General features: G+C 42.3%; 1 protein-coding gene and 1 pseudogene across 6 annotated transcripts in view; one reads left to right on the top strand and one right to left on the bottom strand.

Moving 5' to 3' along the window:
- Window positions 1-16799, top strand: part of HS3ST5 (heparan sulfate-glucosamine 3-sulfotransferase 5) — a 183656-nt gene extending 166857 nt beyond the window's left edge. For 5 of the 6 annotated variants that reach the window (XM_021073391.1, XM_021073400.1, XM_021073406.1 and 2 more), the window contains 2 exons: window positions 11103-11241; window positions 15070-16799. In XM_021073391.1, coding sequence (XP_020929050.1) covers window positions 11135-11241; window positions 15070-16000 — 1038 coding nt within the window. In that variant the 5' untranslated portion in view covers window positions 11103-11134 and the 3' untranslated portion in view covers window positions 16001-16799. Of the gene's footprint in view, window positions 1-959; window positions 2233-11102; window positions 11242-15069 lie in introns of those variants that run through there. The other variant, XM_021073409.1, reaches the window with a different exon arrangement.
- LOC102160609 lies at window positions 449-11136 on the bottom strand (annotated as a pseudogene).

Raw genomic sequence — 17384 nt, 5'->3', positions numbered from 1 at the left:
TTTGGGGCTGGCTACTAGTATCCCACTGGACACCAGCTGCTGGTTCCCCAGAGCTGATAGATGAACAGAGTTATTGTTTTCAGGCTATGGAAACCTTATGTAGAAAAGCCCTGACAGAAAATGGACTATGACTTATGCAAAGGAACTGCAAGTTGTTTTGTGTGCTGAAGATTTTATTTGTAGGCATTTGGAGAGGGTGGTGGTGGGGAGGAATTGCAGTGAGAAATTAAAGGTCTTTAAAACCCTGGGGATCATGGGGACCCATTAAAGAGAATTAAGCCTGAAGGCAACATAATCAAATTTCTGTTTGGAAAGGATGCTCTGTCATCAATATGAAGAAAAAACTGAGGCAAAAGCAAAATGAATATAGGCAAGTCAGGAGCCCATAAAATCTGAGAGAAAGAAACTATGGCCTGAACCAAAGCAGTCACAACTGACAGTACAGAAAAGTAGGTAGAGTCTAAGAGTGATTTAGAGATAGAATTTTACTGCAGGGTGGCGCCAAGGGTGATGGATTCCAAGGTTTCTGAGTTGAGCAACCCAGTCAGCAGATTGGGAGTCAGTCACTGAAATACTGAGGGGAAGAGCAGGGGAGGTAAGATGAGATGGGGTGATAATGAGAAGGCAATAAACAGATTTCACCAAGACCTTGTTGAGGTCAGTACATAAGAATCCGAATCAAGTGGCAGTCAAAACCAATGTTATTTTTTTCAACTTGTATTTATTTTTTCAAGGGTAAACTATTAAAAGTAGAATGAATGAAACCATGTGAGATCAAGACACAAAGACAGAAATTTCATGTAGAAAAAAGACCTTGCTGGGAAACAGTCGATGAAAAGCAGAGGAAATGTTTCACAGACACAAGAAGCTCACAGTGTAAACAGGACTAAGCTGATGTAGTTTCCCCATCACATCAGGATTTCATTTTACTCAGCCTGAGATGGCGCTTGATTTCAAACTGCCTGTGATCCATTCAGTCTAGAAAAGCTTTCTGTTTGGTGTGCCCCTCCCTCCCTCGATTGTGGACAGCTAGTTCTTCACCCATGCCCTCTTCCTCTTGAAATGCTCCCAGTCCAGCTTGGTGCTCATCTTTTGCTTCTTGGCTCCAATTTTACCTCAAAGGCTGCTCATCCCACCTCATCTTCTTAACCGTGACTCAGTCACAGGTGACCACAGAGCTGAAGAGACAATAGCCTGTGGTTTTTCTTTCTCATTTTGCTTGAAAAGGATTTGGCTTCTTTACGTGTGGCATGCACTTCCTTAATCACCTTGACTTCTTCATTAGCAAATCAGACACCTTGGTGATTTTTCCCTTTTTCTCTTTCTTTAGATTTCTCCAGCTCTTCTGCTTTGACCAACAATTTATTTGAACTTGTCTCTTCAGTCTCCTCTCCTGTTAACTTGTATACTCAGAAGCACTTTTTATTTTGGTCCTACATCATTAAGGAAACTAGCCCATAGCTCATCCTCCTTTTTTCTTGAATCCTCTGACCCACTGCCTTTCTCCTGCTCTGCAGCTGCATCTTCCTCCTCACTGCTACTTCTTCCAGATTCCTCCATAGCATCCCCCTCTTCTTCTTCTAATGAGAGGCCCCCTTGTTTTCTCTTTCTGGCCGTAGTGGTCTGAGCCTTTCTTTTTTCCCCTTGGTTTTCCCTCTTCACCATCCACTTCATCTTCCTTCACGAATTCATTTAAGTCATCTTCACTATACTCTCCACCCTACCGCCCGTAGTCCTCTCCCTCCTCCAAAGTGGAGAAGTTGGGGGCGAGGCTGCAGTGGGCGAGAGGGTGGGGTGGTAGCTAGGGAGGACCCCACAGCCTGCGCATATCAAAACTAAGGTTATTTTCATCACCTATTATAAAACCTTTCAAAAGGGGAGTCAGTTCTTGTATTACATGGAAAACAAGCATGGTTCCCATGATGCTGGTTGGTTTTAATCATAAACAGTATAGTGAATGTGAAAAATACTTTGTAAATGATAAAAACATTACCTTTCATTATTATTATCATATTATCATTACTTATTAATATTTCTCCTTCCTTTTAATAGATTCAAATGACCCAAATGGCCTCTTTTATCCACCCCCCCATCAAAAACATTTGTCCTCTTTTCCTCTTTTTTTTTTCTTTTTTTTTTTTTGCTTCCTCGTCTTCTACTTCAAGATTCAATGGAAGGAAATTTGGGTGGAGTTAAAAGTGGTTTTGTCTGCTCTCATCAGTCCATAAACAAGTATGTATTAAGAGTCTCCTGGTGGTGATCAATCTGAAATGTAGAGAAATATCTAAAAACTATGTTGTGCTTCAGGAACAACATAGTGTTGTAGGTCAATTATACTTCAAAACCGAATGAACAGACTGAGAAAGAGATTAGATCTGTAGTTACTAGAGCAGGGGTTGCATGTAGAGGGTAGGAATTGGATGAAAGGAGTCAAAAAGTATAGACTTCCAGGTATAACATAAATGTTTTGATGGTGTAATGTACAATATGATAAATACAATTAACGCTGTTGTACATTATATATGAAAATTGTTGTCTATCATAAGGAAAAAAAATTGTTTTTCTTTTATTTTGTGTCTAAATGAGACAATGTTCACTAAACTTACTGTGATAATCACTTCATAGTGTATGTAAGTCAAATCATTATGCTGTACACCTTAAACTTTTTTCTTTCCTTTTTTTTTTTTTTTTTTTCTTTTTAGGGCCACATCCTCAGCATATGGAAGCTCCCAGGCTAAGTGTCAAATCAGAGCAAGCCACAGCTACACAGCCACAGCAATGCAGATCCAAGCCGATTCTGAGACCTACACCATAGCTCATGACAACACTGGATCCTTAACCCACTGATCAAGGCCAGGGATCAAAGTTGCATCCTCATAGATACTAGTCGGATTTGTTTATGCTAAACCACGACGGGAAATCCCACCTTAAACTTATACAGTGCTCTCTATCAATTACATCTCAATAAAACTGGAAGAAAAATTTAACCAAAAAAAGGAGCTTCCGTTGCAGCTCAGCGGGATAAGAACCCCTCTAGTATCCATGAAGATGAGGGTTTGATCCCTGGCCTTGCTCAGTAGGTTAAGGATCTGGCATTGCCACAAGCAGCAGATAGGTTGAAGATTCAGCTCAGATCCAGCATTGCTGGACTGTGGTGAAGGCTGGCAGCAGCAGCTCCAATTCCGTATGCCACAGGTGCAGCCCTAAAAAGTAAAAAAAAAAAAAAAAAAAGAGCCTTTCAGATGAGCATCCAAATCTCGTGAAGTGACATTGCAATCAAGGGGCCACACTCTTTGAGATCAGATGATTTGGAATGTATATCCTCCTGCATTTACCAGCCACAAGCCTTTGGGTAAATCATGTGTTCATCTCTCTGCTCTTCAGTTTCCATTAGAAAAAACAAAATGGATAATACTTCATGGGTCTGTTGTATTACATGAGGTAATAAACGTGAAAGAAAGTAACAGAGAGCCTAGGGCTCAGTAATCGTGGTTTCTGTCCATCCCATAAGACTGTGGCCCAGGATAAATGAGCTAATACTCGAAAGACGGTTATGATTTCCTTGGAATTTTTCTGCTACATAAGTTCAGTCGTTTTTAATGAACTTCGCTGCTGTTGTTTCTGTTATTGTTTTTACTGGTACCAGGGGCTGGGGTAACCATGTCTAAAAGCCTTTGAACAGCACTTGAACATATCTTTATTATTTTTTTTTTCCGAATCCCCTTATTTGTTTCAGCTTGGGAATAATTTCTTTCTTTGCTTAATACTGCTTTGGAGAAACAGCCAGATGTCTATAATTTGTCGTTTCTGGCCACGTGCTGTGTTTTTTAGATACTCTGCTTCGTTCAGCTAAGATACTGTGTCTATTAAATCTTTCGTAGTCTGGAGAGATAATTGCACTGTTCTTGGCCCAAAAAATAAAAGACACTGGGAGATTAAAAACTAGAGATAAAAGAGGGCTTAAATGTCATTGTAGGTCTTTAACTTTTATTAACAGAAAGAAGCAATAAATTTTTATAAAATTTAATTTTATATAAATTTCCCATTATGGGTATGATTGTTCTTGATGAAAGATTGTTAAACTATCCATTAAAGTTGGTGTAGCTAAAAGGAAGGGACTTTGGGGATGGAGGAGTAGTTAACCTTCTCCCCAATTTAACGGCATTATCTGTAAGGATTGGATGGCGTAGCTTGTCTTGGGCTCATGCTCCTAGACCAGATCTACAACTCCCAGCTTTTAAGAATCCATCATGGCAGATGCTTGAACCTTTTATGATGTCATAGAAAATCAAAGAGGCATCTTAAATGCTAAGTTCACCAAGTATCTTTGGTTCTCCTTGAACAAGGTTTATTCTGAGGCTTCTCTGATATTGTCTCTTAGCACATAGTCTGAATGATTACAAAACAGAATGAGGAGTTCCCTTCATAGCTCAGCGGTTAATGAACCGGAATAGGATCCATGAGGTAGCAGGTTCGATCCCTGGCCTCGCCCATTGGGCTAAGGATCCTGTGTTACCACCAGCTGTGGTGTAGGTCACAGACTCGGCTTGAATCCCAAGTTGCTGTGGCTGTGGTGTGGGCCGGCAGCTATAGCTCCAGTTCAACCCCTAGCCTGGAAACTTCCATTTGCCTAGGATGTGGCCCTAAAAGACAAAAAAAAAAAAAAAAAAAAAAAAAACAGAATGAGATTTCACTTCCCATCTCTTAGAGAGCCTCATTAGAAACTGCTGCCATGGCCCCTCACTTCTCAAAAATCCTGAGATTTCAACTTAAGCATTAACTATTTGTTTGTTTCTAATTGTGCCATCTTGCTTTGAACAGCAAGTGTAGTGTTAGTTAACATTTTAATGCTTAACAGAAATTTCCAGTAAAAGTTATTTATATTAAAAATGGACCTAGGAGTTCTCACTGTGGCTCAACAGTTTAAGGATCCCACATTGCTGCAGCTGTGGTGTAGGTGGCAGCTGTGGCTCAGATTTGATCCTTGGCCTGGGAACTTCCATATGCCATGAGCACTGCCAAGAAAAAAATGGACTTAGATTTTTCACAATCCAATTACACTATTAATAAGAACTGCATTTATTCTTTTCTTTTTAGAATGCACTGCAAGAACAAAACTATTACCCTCCCAAACACCCTAATTCGGCTTTATTTTTGTTAAGTGCCCAAAAGGACAGAAAGTTCTATCTTACTCAAGGCTTACTCAAGGCTCCTGTCCTAACACCCCTGTGAGACAGACTTTATTATCTTCATTTTACAGGTGAGGAGACCAAAATTCAGAAATTTTCAGTTACAAAACTAGACAAAAATGTGACTCAAGGTCTTTGACTCCTCATCCTATGGTCTTTGCACTTCACCTTGTCCAACTCGTTCATATTAGTTGAGAGCACAAATAAATATAAAATTTTAGGGTGTTCCCATTATGGCTCAGAGGGTTAAGAACCCGACATAGTATCTGTGAGGATTAGGGTTTGATCCCTGGCCTCACTCAGTGGGTTAAGGTTCTGGCTATGAGCTTCAGTGTAAGCCACAGATTTAGCTCAGATCCTGCATTGCTGTGGCTGTGGCGTAGGCCAGCAGCTGAAGCTGCAATTAGACCCCCCGCCTGGGAACTTCCTTCCGTATGCCTTGGAACTTCCATATGCCTCGGGTGTGATCCTAAAAAGGAAAAAAAAAAAAAAAATTTGTCCTCCAGTATCATAGAGGACATAAAGATGCTTTGGAGAGTATAATGGACCTGCTGTAAATGGAGGAGGTGGTGCAAAGAGCAAGGCCAGCCCTGCAAACAACAGGCTGCAGAAATCAGGGCTCTCAAAGAGAGGAAACCCCAGCAGGCGTATGTAGGGCATCTCAGACACAAAGAAGCTGAATTGGCAGCAGCAGCTCATCCCACAGAGGAAAACCTTCATGGTGGTAATCGGGGTCATTGTAAAGGGAGTCTACACAGACTTTGAAAAACTTATGGTTTCCAAAGGAAAGAGGTTGGGGGGTGGGGGTATGCTGGGGGTTTGGGATGGAAATACTATATCACTGTACAACTATAAATGTAATAAATTAATGGAGTAATATATTTTTTTAAAAAGGGGGAGAGTGTATGGTTGGAACATGGGAGCCTTTGAACTGAAAGGTCTTCGGTGGCATGAGAAAAATAATGATCCTGTGTTCAATCAGACTTAATCTCATTTACCAGATGACATGTGCATTGCAATAGAGAGCTTGATGGCTTTGCTCTGATGTCCTCCTAAACTTTGGGCTGCTTCTCCAGCTACCTTCACATCCTCAGGCATTTTTCCATCGTTTTCCTGCCTGCTAACCTCGAGCAGAGTTCAGCTAAGAGGTAGCCTCACAGTTTCACTCCCCCACCCCCTGTGCATACAAATGTTTCCCAAGTTCTATCCCTAAGCCCAGCTGTGACCCTTTGGCCCCATAATTATCTACACAACAGATAGAGCTGACCCATTACTACCCACCCCTGGGAAGTGTGTTGGAATTTTTCCTCCAAATTCCACATCTACCAGGACCCACCTTCCCCAGGAAGATACCAGGGGGATCTGGGAGTCTTGAAGGAGGAGATGTTGGAAAGACATTCCACTCCAGAGGGGAAGCTGACAAAAGCATGGCACTGAGAGCACAGGACTTCAGGGAGCAGGGAAGAGCCCACCTGGCAGGCAGAGGGGCTGGTCTTGGTGAGGCATAGGAGGGAAGAAAGCCGGCTACCCAAGCTGGAACCTCAGAAGGAAGGGCCCGGGCCATCAAGGGAAGAGATGGGACGTGATCTGGTAAATAACCAAAAACAGATGAGGCCCAAGATACTTTGTGTGAGGAAGATTAATCAGACTGTAGGAACCAGAGGACATGAGCATGGAGACACACCCAAATATTAAGAAATACGGGAGGCACTAAGGGCCTGGACAGGTCCAATCGGAGCTGCAGCTGCCGGCCTACACCACAGCCACAGCAATACCAGATCCAAGCCACTTCTGTGACCTACACCACAGCTCATGGCCACACCGGATCCTTAACCCACTGAGCAAGGCCAGGGATCAATCCCAAGTCCTCATGGATACTAGTGGGGATTATTACTGCTGAGCCGCAGTGCTGGACACTCCCAGGCACACAGTTAATACAGACCTGCCCCATCTCTGAGAGTGGGACAGGTATGTGTTCTCTAAAGGCTCTGCAAGCTCATGGTGGAGACCCACTGGCCTGTGGAGCCAAGCAGGTAGATTTCAGGCTGACTGCTTTCAGTGGGCTTTCTGATGCTTCTCAGTCAGCGGGCTTAGCCCATTGCTGGGAGCAGCAGTGGTACACAGTAAAGGCAGCAGCTAACGCTAACCCAGCACCCTTCACCACTAGAATCGTGTGTCCTGGTTGCAGGAACAAGACTTTAGGGGAAGAGGGGGAGTGCCGAGACCAGCTCAGCAGGATGGGGCTGAAGAACGGGTGCTGTGAAACTTAAGGGAAAAAGTTAACATAAAACAAGACACAGAGACATTTATCTTAAGTAAAGATGGGAACCGGCGGGCTCAAGGTCTCAGGGACCAACAGCACAGCCTCAAGAAACTGCACTGCGTTTATTCTTTGGGATTACTTCAAGTGAGGAAGGGGCTGTAGGTGGAGGATATAAGAGGTTTTTTATTATTTTATAAGTTCTTTTATTATTTTAAAAGTCACATAGCTGGTAGATGGTTAAGCTTTTACTCTGACCTTTAGGCGTTTAACAATCATTAGCATTTGAGGAAGCTTGGTGTTAGCTATCTATGCATAGCATTCCAGAGAATCCTCACTGTGCTTCTGCAAAAGGCTTGCTTATCTGCAGCAACCCTGTGTGCCTAGGTTTGCACCTTGGTTCTCTTTGCTAATGCATATTCTGCTAATGACCGCTCATAAACCACTTGGGGCCATGAGGTTCCTCTTTCTCTTATTCTTTAGAGGACATCATGCTTGTGCAGAAGGCGTGCCTAGACCAACGCATTATGTCCTCATTCAGCTGACCCTATGAATAACTTATGCCTTTAGGTCTTTGTGCTTAAGCTTAAGTCATTTACCATCTCTGTGACTGTTTTTCAAGCAGGAAGATGGGGTAAAGTAAAGCAGGACAAGATGGAGTTTTCAGCAAAGAGGCTGAGAAAATATTGTAGAAACATGTCTTGCAACAGGGGAAGACTGTGGACTAAGGCGTCAGTGGAGAGGCCGGCCTAGGGGAACTGGGACATGCCTTAAAGAATGGCTGGGCTGTCGCAGCAGTCAGATGGGTGGATCAATGAGCTGGGGAAAGTGGACTAAGCATCGTGCAGGATAGTTTTGAACAGGTTGTGCGGGTGCTATGTGTGGGTAGCAGAGGCGGCCGGGTGACCCCCAGCCTCCCTCCAGGTTACTCTTCTGTACGAGGCTGGTGACCCTCTTTGAGGCCACAGACAGGCACATTTTACCCTGACTTTTCCCATCTCTTCTATTTGTAGCTGGTTCTCTTCAATCACATTATAGCTTCCTTCTCTCATACCCTTTGTGAGTACTTGTGAGTGCGTGTATTTTTTCAAATTATGGTTTTCTCTGGATATATGCCCAGGAGTGAGATTACTGGCTCATAATGTTTATTTCAGGTTCTCTCTTGTTTTTTGCTTTTGTATTTTTTTCTTTTTTGCCACACAAGCAGCATATTCCCAGGCCAGGGAAAAAACCTGTGCTACACAGCAGCAACCAGAGCCACAGCATTCTGGTCAGCATTCTTAGTGAGCTTTAACCCACTAGGCCATCAGAGAACTCTCTGGTAATTAGTTTTTTAATGAACTTTCATACTGTTTTCCAAAATGGTTGCACCAGCTTACATTCCCACCAACGGTGTAATAGGGTTCCCTTTTCTCCACACCCTCTCCAGCATGCATTGTTTGCAGACTTTTGATGATGATTGGAACGGTGTGAGGTGGTACCTCACTGTAGTTTTGATTTTCATTTTGCTAATAATTATGATGTTGAGCATCTTTTCCTGTGCTTTTTGGCCGTCTGCCTGCAAAGACCCTTTTATTGCCTTCTCTTTGCTTTTGCTCTTAGCCCTTTCTCTTTTCCCCTCAATCCCTGTGTCCAACCTCATCAGCCTTCCTTCACTTCCCATACTTGCTAGGCATTTTCCCTCTGCAGAACTTTTGTGCACACTGGTTCCTCTGCCTGAAACCCACCCTGGTCCTCATGCTCCAGGTGTAAACACACGAAGAAGTATCACTTCTTCAGGAAGGACTGGTGTAAGTGCACGTTCTGCCTGTTATTCTTTCTCACAGCCTCCTACACTTTTTCTTTGTTATTGCAAATTGTAGATATGTGTGAATACTACATTTTTTTCTGTCCTCATTTCTGTCTGGTTTTGTTTCTGTCTTCTCCCTAGACCATAGTCCCACCCCCTACCCCACCCTGGCCACTATATCCAGGGCATCCAGTACAGAATCAGGCACACAAGTTATATCCCAGAAATATTTGTGGACTGTGTGTTGGATGAATGCTGCTATTCTCTCTCCCTTTTGGGATGCCCTTCTACAACCTCCTCACTGAATCATACACTGCATACCATGAAAAACCAGTCACATGGAGCCCATACCTTAACATGTCCTTCATTGTCTTTCCCCAACATTTATTCACACATTATCATGAATTAGGTAGCATTCTCTGGTTGGTTCACAATCCCTAATAGCACTATTAATTTTCCAAGAACTAAAGAACTTTGGGGACCTTTTTTGGAATCCCCTGTAGCTAGAAATGCTGTCAGCGCTCAGTATTTCTTGATGGATGAACAAATCAATTAATCAATCCTGGTATAATCCTTTTGCACAGAGAAAATCTTCATTTAGCAAATACAGAGATACTATTGCGGCAAAACAATTTCTATCCATGACCCATTGCTGTAGTCTTTCTTTCTGGGTTACTATTTTGAGCTTCAAGGAGAAGCAAACAATCTTAGCTTGAAAAGAAGATTGGATTTATTTTTAATAAGAAAGGCTGAATTGGAAGCTTGCATTTTCCCCCCAAATTTAATAACAGCACTAGTAAAGGCTTACATTCCCCAGATGGCCTTATATCAGGTAAAAGAGGACAAAGCCTCCAGGTAAGCTTCTATCTTGATGTTAGAACGAGACGCATCACAGCTACCCTGTTTAAATTCATTGAGAGCCAGGAGGGGTCACATGGCCAGGGCGTCTAGTCTGGGCATGATTTCCAAATCTGCCAAATCCAATCCAGGACTGGGCAGAGGAGATGAAAGGCAGTATCAGGTTACTCAAAGTCATTGTCCCCAAACCTTTGAGGTCCTGATAGTTACCACTGATAACCTCAGTAAATAAAAAAGTAGCTCTTGATCTTGCCCCCTTCCTCTATTCACAACTAGAACAAAACAAAACAAAAAACATGTCAGTAAAATTGTTCTGCCCCACATGACAATTACTGAATTGAGATTTCCGTTTCTGCATTCATCCTGTTATTTCTAAATAGATCCTTCAGTTTTACCAGTGGCCCTGCTGGTTGCTCAGTTGCTCTTTTTCTTGGTATTCTTTGAATGATTAACAACAACACAAATATATACGTGCCTTCATAGATGCATTTAAAATTATATGTGGGGAGTTCCCGTCATGGTGCAGTGGAAACGAATCCAACGAGGAACCATGAGGTTGAGGGTTCGATCCCTGGCCTCAATCACTGGGTTAAGGATCTGACATTGCTGTGGCTCTGGTGTAGGCCAGTAGCAACAGCTCCAATTAGACTCCTAGCCTGGGAACCTCCATACGCCCTCTGCATGCAGCCCTAAAAAAGACAAAAGACAAAAATAATAATAATAATAAAAATAATATATGCATTTTAATGTATTTTGACAATTGCCCAGCAAGTTCTGTCTAGTTTGTATCTTACCTCTAGTTTAGTATTTGACCTTATCACACAGGCCGGGGCGGGGGCGGGGGGGGAGGTAAGTTTTGCTCATTACCTGTTACAACGTGAATATTGTGAATATTGTCAAGGTTGCTATGACATCTGTTCTTAATCACCCTGCTTGGCTTTGGCACAATCGAGAGTGCCAATAAGAGACGGCTGCTGATGAGTCCCCTTCTGTCCCCATCTCTCAGGCTGCGGAAGTCCTGAAGGTTGATGGAGGGCCATGCTATTCAAACAGCAGGCGTGGCTGAGACAGAAGCTGCTGGTGCTAGGAAGTCTTGCCATTGGGAGTCTCCTGTATCTAGTCGCCAGAGTTGGGAGCTTGGATAGGTAGGTGACTACAAACGTACTTAATGCTCACGGGACTTTAAATATCTTTTGCTTGAAATTTCCTTGGACATAATTTGAAATCTGTCCATTTGTTTTCCTCTGTCAAAATTCCCAAGAAACCTGCTTTTCTGCATATTGATTTTAATGTGTGGAGCCTTTAAAAGAAAGCCATCCAAGTTGCTCAAACCGAGATGTTTGTCAAGATCCATCTGTATTCTGTGTGTGCTAACGTTTGTTTTCAGAGAAGAGATAAAACATGTATAGTAAAAATGTCATTTGCTAGAGCTCAGTGTAGTCTCTTGCGCATCTGATTGTTGACCTCTAGCTGTAGCAAAATAGTGATGACGTATTTATGTATCTACATTTTGAAATTTATGAGTAGGCAATTAATGTGCTACCAAGAGGTTAAAGTTATGTATGAGCCTCTAAAGGGGCTCATCAAGTTTGGAATCCATTGCCCTGGAAAGATGGCTCTAGGCTCCAGGAGTTTTGACTATGTTAATTAGCTCTGGTTTCCAGACCAGGAGGCTGTCACTCAGAGTAATTGCCCAGAAAGCAATGGAAAACCCACAGAGAGGAAATTTACAGAGCTGGGGTTTAGCTCTAAATAAGCCAACAGTCGAGAGGTACTAGAGCTGCAGACGTTTCAGCAGTGTTAGCAGGCTTCACATTGAATGCCTCTGAACTGCCCACATCTGGTTTGATTGAAAAGGACGGAGAAGTTCACTTCTGAAATGCAAAGCTTCATTCTTTGCCCTTTAAAATTAATTCCTAGCTGGAAAGACGGAAGTGTGCTCCCATGAATTCACTTCTCATTTTCTGAGCACCTGTAGCCACACAGTAAAATGAAATTATCTTCCTAACAGTTTTTTTTTTTTTCCTGATCTATAGATCTTATCACATGGATATCTAACAAATAATATAACCTTGGTCTTTATTTTTCTTCAGCCAGTATTAATTTTGACTGGTAAAATGAACCCCTCTGACACTTTTCAATTCAAACTTCCTGAGTAAAATGGCTAATTGTGGGAAATGCTACAACCCAGAACGTATCACAGATTTTAGGTAATTCCCTAACCTAGTGCTTATTATTAGTGAAAAGATTGAGGTGGTACCATTATCCTATGTCCATAACAGAGCTTTTATAGCAACTTCTTCCCAATAGCTTTATTTTCTTCTAATCATCTGCTTTGTTCAGTAAGTGATCTGATGATCATTAACACATTAGTTATTTAATTAATAGCTCTTTTCACTTTGAACCTGGTCTCTAGTGTCTCATGGGATAGCTTTTATAAGGAATTGGGGAGTTCCTGTTATGGCACAGCGGTAACGAACCTGACTAGTATCCATGAGGCTGCAGGTTCCATTCCTGGCTTGCTCAGTGAGTTAAGGATCCAGCATTGCCATGAGCTGTGGTGTAGGTCACAGACAAGGCTCAGATCCTGCATTGCTGTGGCTATGGCATAGGCCAGCAGCTGTAGCTCTGATTAGACCCCTAGCCAAGGAACTTCCATATGCTGCGAGTGCATCCCTAAAAAGACAAAAAAAAAAAAAAAAGGAATTGGATTGCTTGGTGGGCTTTCTCAAAACCTCTCAACCTCTCATTTGAGAGTTTGAGCAGATTGAAATTGACACATGATTCTGTATGTTTGTCCTTTAGAAACTGAAGACCTGGCTCTCTAGGTGGGAGGCTGAGCTCAGTTACTTCTCCTATCCCTTCCAGTCTTAAAACCTCATTTTTTGTTTGTTTGTTTGTTTTTAGTCTGGGTCCATTCCTACTCTTTAGGAAGGCACTAATAGGATAGTTTCTCCTATCGTGAGTTACGGGGTCCAAAAAGCAATTGTTCTGTAGGGAATGAGCTCCCAGGATAGAAGGTGGTTACAGGAAAGAAGGAAAATGGCCCTTTCTCGAGGTAGGGAAGTTTCTTTCCAGCTCAAACGGCCTGGGTTCCATGAGAGAATCAAATCCTGCAGGAAAGTATCCATTTCCTCAGTTCTCCCAAGGATCACATCATTCTAAATGTCTAGGAGAGAAGTCCATCCATTACATTCAGAGGATACCTTAAGGAATTAGGGCCTCATTCTCAACCAGAGCCCACCAAGAGCTAGAAGATGAATTGGTGGCACCCCAGTCGAAGCCACAATTAAAAACATCTTCCACTCTGTTTGTGTTGCTACTTTTATATCTTCCATTTAGAGAGCTAACATATTAATCCTACTAATAAATTTATAAAAACAATATTCATGTTTTTCTAAAATATTAACTGTGATAAACCCTGTCATATTTTTATAGTATGCCATATTTTCATGTTTTCCACAATAAGCATAAGTTTTTAAAAATTCATTTAAAAAACCACCAAAAAGGGGGAGTTCCCGTTGTGGCTCAGCAATAATGAATCCGACTAGGATCCATGAGGATGCAGGTTCAATCCTTGGCCTTAATCAGTGGGTTAAGGATCCAGCATTGCTGTGAGCTGTGGTATAGGTCACAGGTGAGGCTCACATCCTGAGTTGCTATGGCTGTGGTATAGGCTGGCAGCTGCAGCTCCAATTCAACCCCTAGTCTGGGAACCTCCATATGCCAAGGGTGCAGCCCTAAAAGACAAATAAATAAATTGGACACACCAAATAAATAGTCACTCCAGGATTTCCCATTGTGGTGCAGCAGCAATGAATCTGACTCGTATCCATTAGGATTCGGATTTGATCCCTGGCCTCGCTCAGTGGGTTAGGCATCCCGAATGGCTGTAGCTGTGGTGTAGGCTGGCAGCTATAGCTTCATTTGGAACCCTAGCCTGGGAGCTTCCATATGCCACCAGTGTGGCCCTAAAAAGCAAAAAGCAAAAAAATTTAAAAATAAATTAACACTCACTCCAGTCTAATATCCTTGTGATTGTTGCCACACATTTCTCTCAGAAAAAAAAAAAAAGCAGTGTTTTTCTGTTCATTCCTCAGGACAGTGTTGAAGAGGAAGTCCTCCTTTTTGGCTCCATCTGTTGTCTTTCTCCCTTCACCAGCTTGAGTCCCTGATTTAAATGGCACTGGAAATGGGAACCTAAGGTTTCTGGCACTGCCAAGGTCCTGTTGATTTCTGGCCCCAGGTGTGCTAGGTGATATACAGCACTTGCTGATGGCATTGGGTTTGCTCCTATACTCAGCAATGGAAAAACATAATCCTGACCTCTTTAGGTAGGAAGTGAAAGAGAAGCAGAAGAAATATGCACTCTTCTAGCTGTCCTCAAGGCCAAAAGCAGAAATTCTCATCGAATGAAAAGCTCAGCAAGTGCCGAGATTGGAATTTTGCAGGTTGATGATGCCAAAAGCCAAGGGCAGAGACTGGGAACTCTCTTAGATTATAGCGTTAAGGTTTTTCAGAGTCATAAGAATACAGCTGAGCTGCAAGGAAATAATATCACACGAAACCCAAAAGACGTCGCCTCTTAGCTGCCCTTTAGCCTCTCAGCTGAAGATTTTAATCTTCATCTTTCATGTTTTCTGAATGATGTTAACTATTAAAAGGCTATTAGTATGGTTGGTGTCACTTGTCTGTCCTGTACTGTGAACGTAAGTACCTGCTATAGTCAATTAAGTGCTTGGTGAATACAATTTTTAAGGGACACTAATAAAACTATCCTATCAATTATGTGTGCTCCATTTATATAGGGTGGCTTAAAATAAAATATTCCAAACATATGTTCACTGTGCATTGCAGCAGGCAGGGCGCAGTTGTTTTATTTATGCGTTGAAAGCCTTACTCTGTCTGGGGAACCAGAGCAATGAGAAGTTGGTTGCGATGAAATCCTTCAAGCCTCTCTCTGTTGCTCACAGGCTCCAACCCCTCTGTCCCATCGAAGGCCGGTTCGGAGCCCATGGTCAGGCTGAATTCCCCCTGCGTGCCCTGCAGTTTAAGCGCGGCCTGCTGCATGAGTTCCGGAAGGGCAACGCTTCCAAGGAGCACGTGCGCCTTCATGACCTGGTCCAGCAGCTCCCCAAGGCCATTATCATCGGGGTGAGGAAAGGAGGCACAAGGGCCCTGCTTGAGATGCTGAACCTCCATCCAGCAGTGGTCAAGGCCTCTCAAGAAATCCACTTTTTTGACAATGATGAGAATTATGCCAAGGGCATTGAGTGGTACAGGAAAAAGATGCCTTTTTCCTACCCTCAACAAATCACCATTGAAAAGAGCCCAGCATATTTTATCACCGAAGAGGTTCCAGAAAGGATTTACAGAATGAACTCATCCATCAAGTTGCTGATCATTGTCAGGGAGCCAACCACAAGAGCGATCTCTGATTATACTCAGGTGCTAGAGGGGAAGGAGAGGAAGAATAAAACTTATTACAAGTTTGAGAAGCTGGCCATAGACCCTAATACCTGCGAAGTGAACACAAAATACAAGGCGGTAAGAACCAGCATTTACACCAAACATCTGGAGAGGTGGTTGAAATACTTTCCAATTGAGCAATTTCACATTGTCGATGGAGATCGCCTCATTGCGGAACCCCTACCAGAACTTCAGCTCGTGGAGAAGTTCCTAAATCTTCCCCCAAGGATAAGTCAATACAATTTATATTTCAATGCTACCAGAGGGTTCTACTGCTTGCGATTTAACATTATCTTTAATAAGTGCCTGGCGGGCAGCAAGGGGCGCATTCATCCAGAGGTGGACCCCTCTGTCGTTACCAAATTGCGCAAATTCTTTCACCCTTTCAATCAGAAATTTTACCAGATCACTGGGAGGACATTGAACTGGCCCTAAAATATTAAGTCAGACAACACTGTGTGTTGTGCCTGGAGACCTGCAATGTCTCCTCTAGATTAAAATATGCACTTTTTCCTAGACACAACTGTCCAAGTCATTTTTTCCATGCATACTTGTACATATGCAGTGTGTGACCAAATATAAGATCAGTTCTTTTTCTACTGAACATTTACAGAAAACCAGTTTGCTGTCTGCATAGTTGCATCTTTTACGCTATTTACAAAAAGAAGAGGTGGTGATATGGGGGGAAAGTGACTTCCGCTGTTCTCAAAGTGTTAGTCTTCCTTTGAGTCAGAATTTGTCACCTGCCATTCTCATAGATTTAAGCCAAAAGATTAGCGTGTGAAAATGTACCCATGGCTGTGACGCTTCAGGAAGTGGAGGATTCAGTTATGCATTCTTTTCTAGGGGAAAGCTGGCTCTTTAATTCAGAGGCTGAATTGGTGCCATGCAAATGGAAAATACCATTTTCTTATTATTTCAAAGAATGTCTTATCACATAAAATTGACATGGTTTCAAAGTTCCCGTGGTGATTTTGCACTATCGTTTTCTCGTGTGGACCATGGTGTCACTTGTAGCATGTCAGTCACACATCGGAGAGTCAAGTCCTTTTACTTCCATGTTATATGTCAGCAAAGAGAGATGTCATGTACATAATGTATATTGTTGTACATACTGGTTTCACACTAAGTAATTCTATTTTGTAAACTGAATATGGCTATTTAATTTATTGTGAAAATTAAATTTATTGTCGTATTTAAAAAATGGAATGGATTAAAATTACTCTACGTGCAATTCTTTTTAACTTCTTTTGTTTTATGTGCCGCCTGCTTGGCTCCCAAAGTCGAAGCTGTTTATGTGCACCTGAGAGCACTTGGGAAGAGGCCCTTCTCCCTTAGATGTCTGTAGCCTTGTGAAAATGTAGTTATGAAGTGGGGTTGAGTGTATTTTTAAAAATATCTCTGCCGTCTGGAAATCTAGTCTAATAGCCACCTCAGAGAGGACTGGTGCTTCTCTGCTGCAACTTTGTAACCATTAACTTAACCTGCAGATGCTCCTGGTGCCACGAGAGAGACTAGAAATACCTTAACGTAATCAAGGCATAGGAGCATCCCAATTTTATTTGAACCTCTAATCAGAGCCAGACCCACTGAGATATTAAATAAGATTAGAAAACTTCCATAGCCTTTGTGCTGAAAGCTGCTGATGCTTCAAAAACAAATGCAAACTCTCTAACTCCCTCTTTGAGATGAAAATACATCAGCCTGCTCAGAAATGATCAAATTGTGTAGTGTTGCCATTACTATCGTAAACATATGGCTCAGATTTCCATCTAGAGAAATTAATGCTGAATTGGGTGCTTGCTAACATCAGATACCC

Source organism: Sus scrofa, chromosome 1 (genome assembly GCF_000003025.6).
Source record: "Sus scrofa isolate TJ Tabasco breed Duroc chromosome 1, Sscrofa11.1, whole genome shotgun sequence".
NCBI lineage: Eukaryota > Metazoa > Chordata > Mammalia > Artiodactyla > Suidae > Sus > Sus scrofa.
The sequence above is the reverse complement of the archived record's forward strand: the minus strand, read 5'-3'. Positions and strand labels throughout refer to the sequence as shown.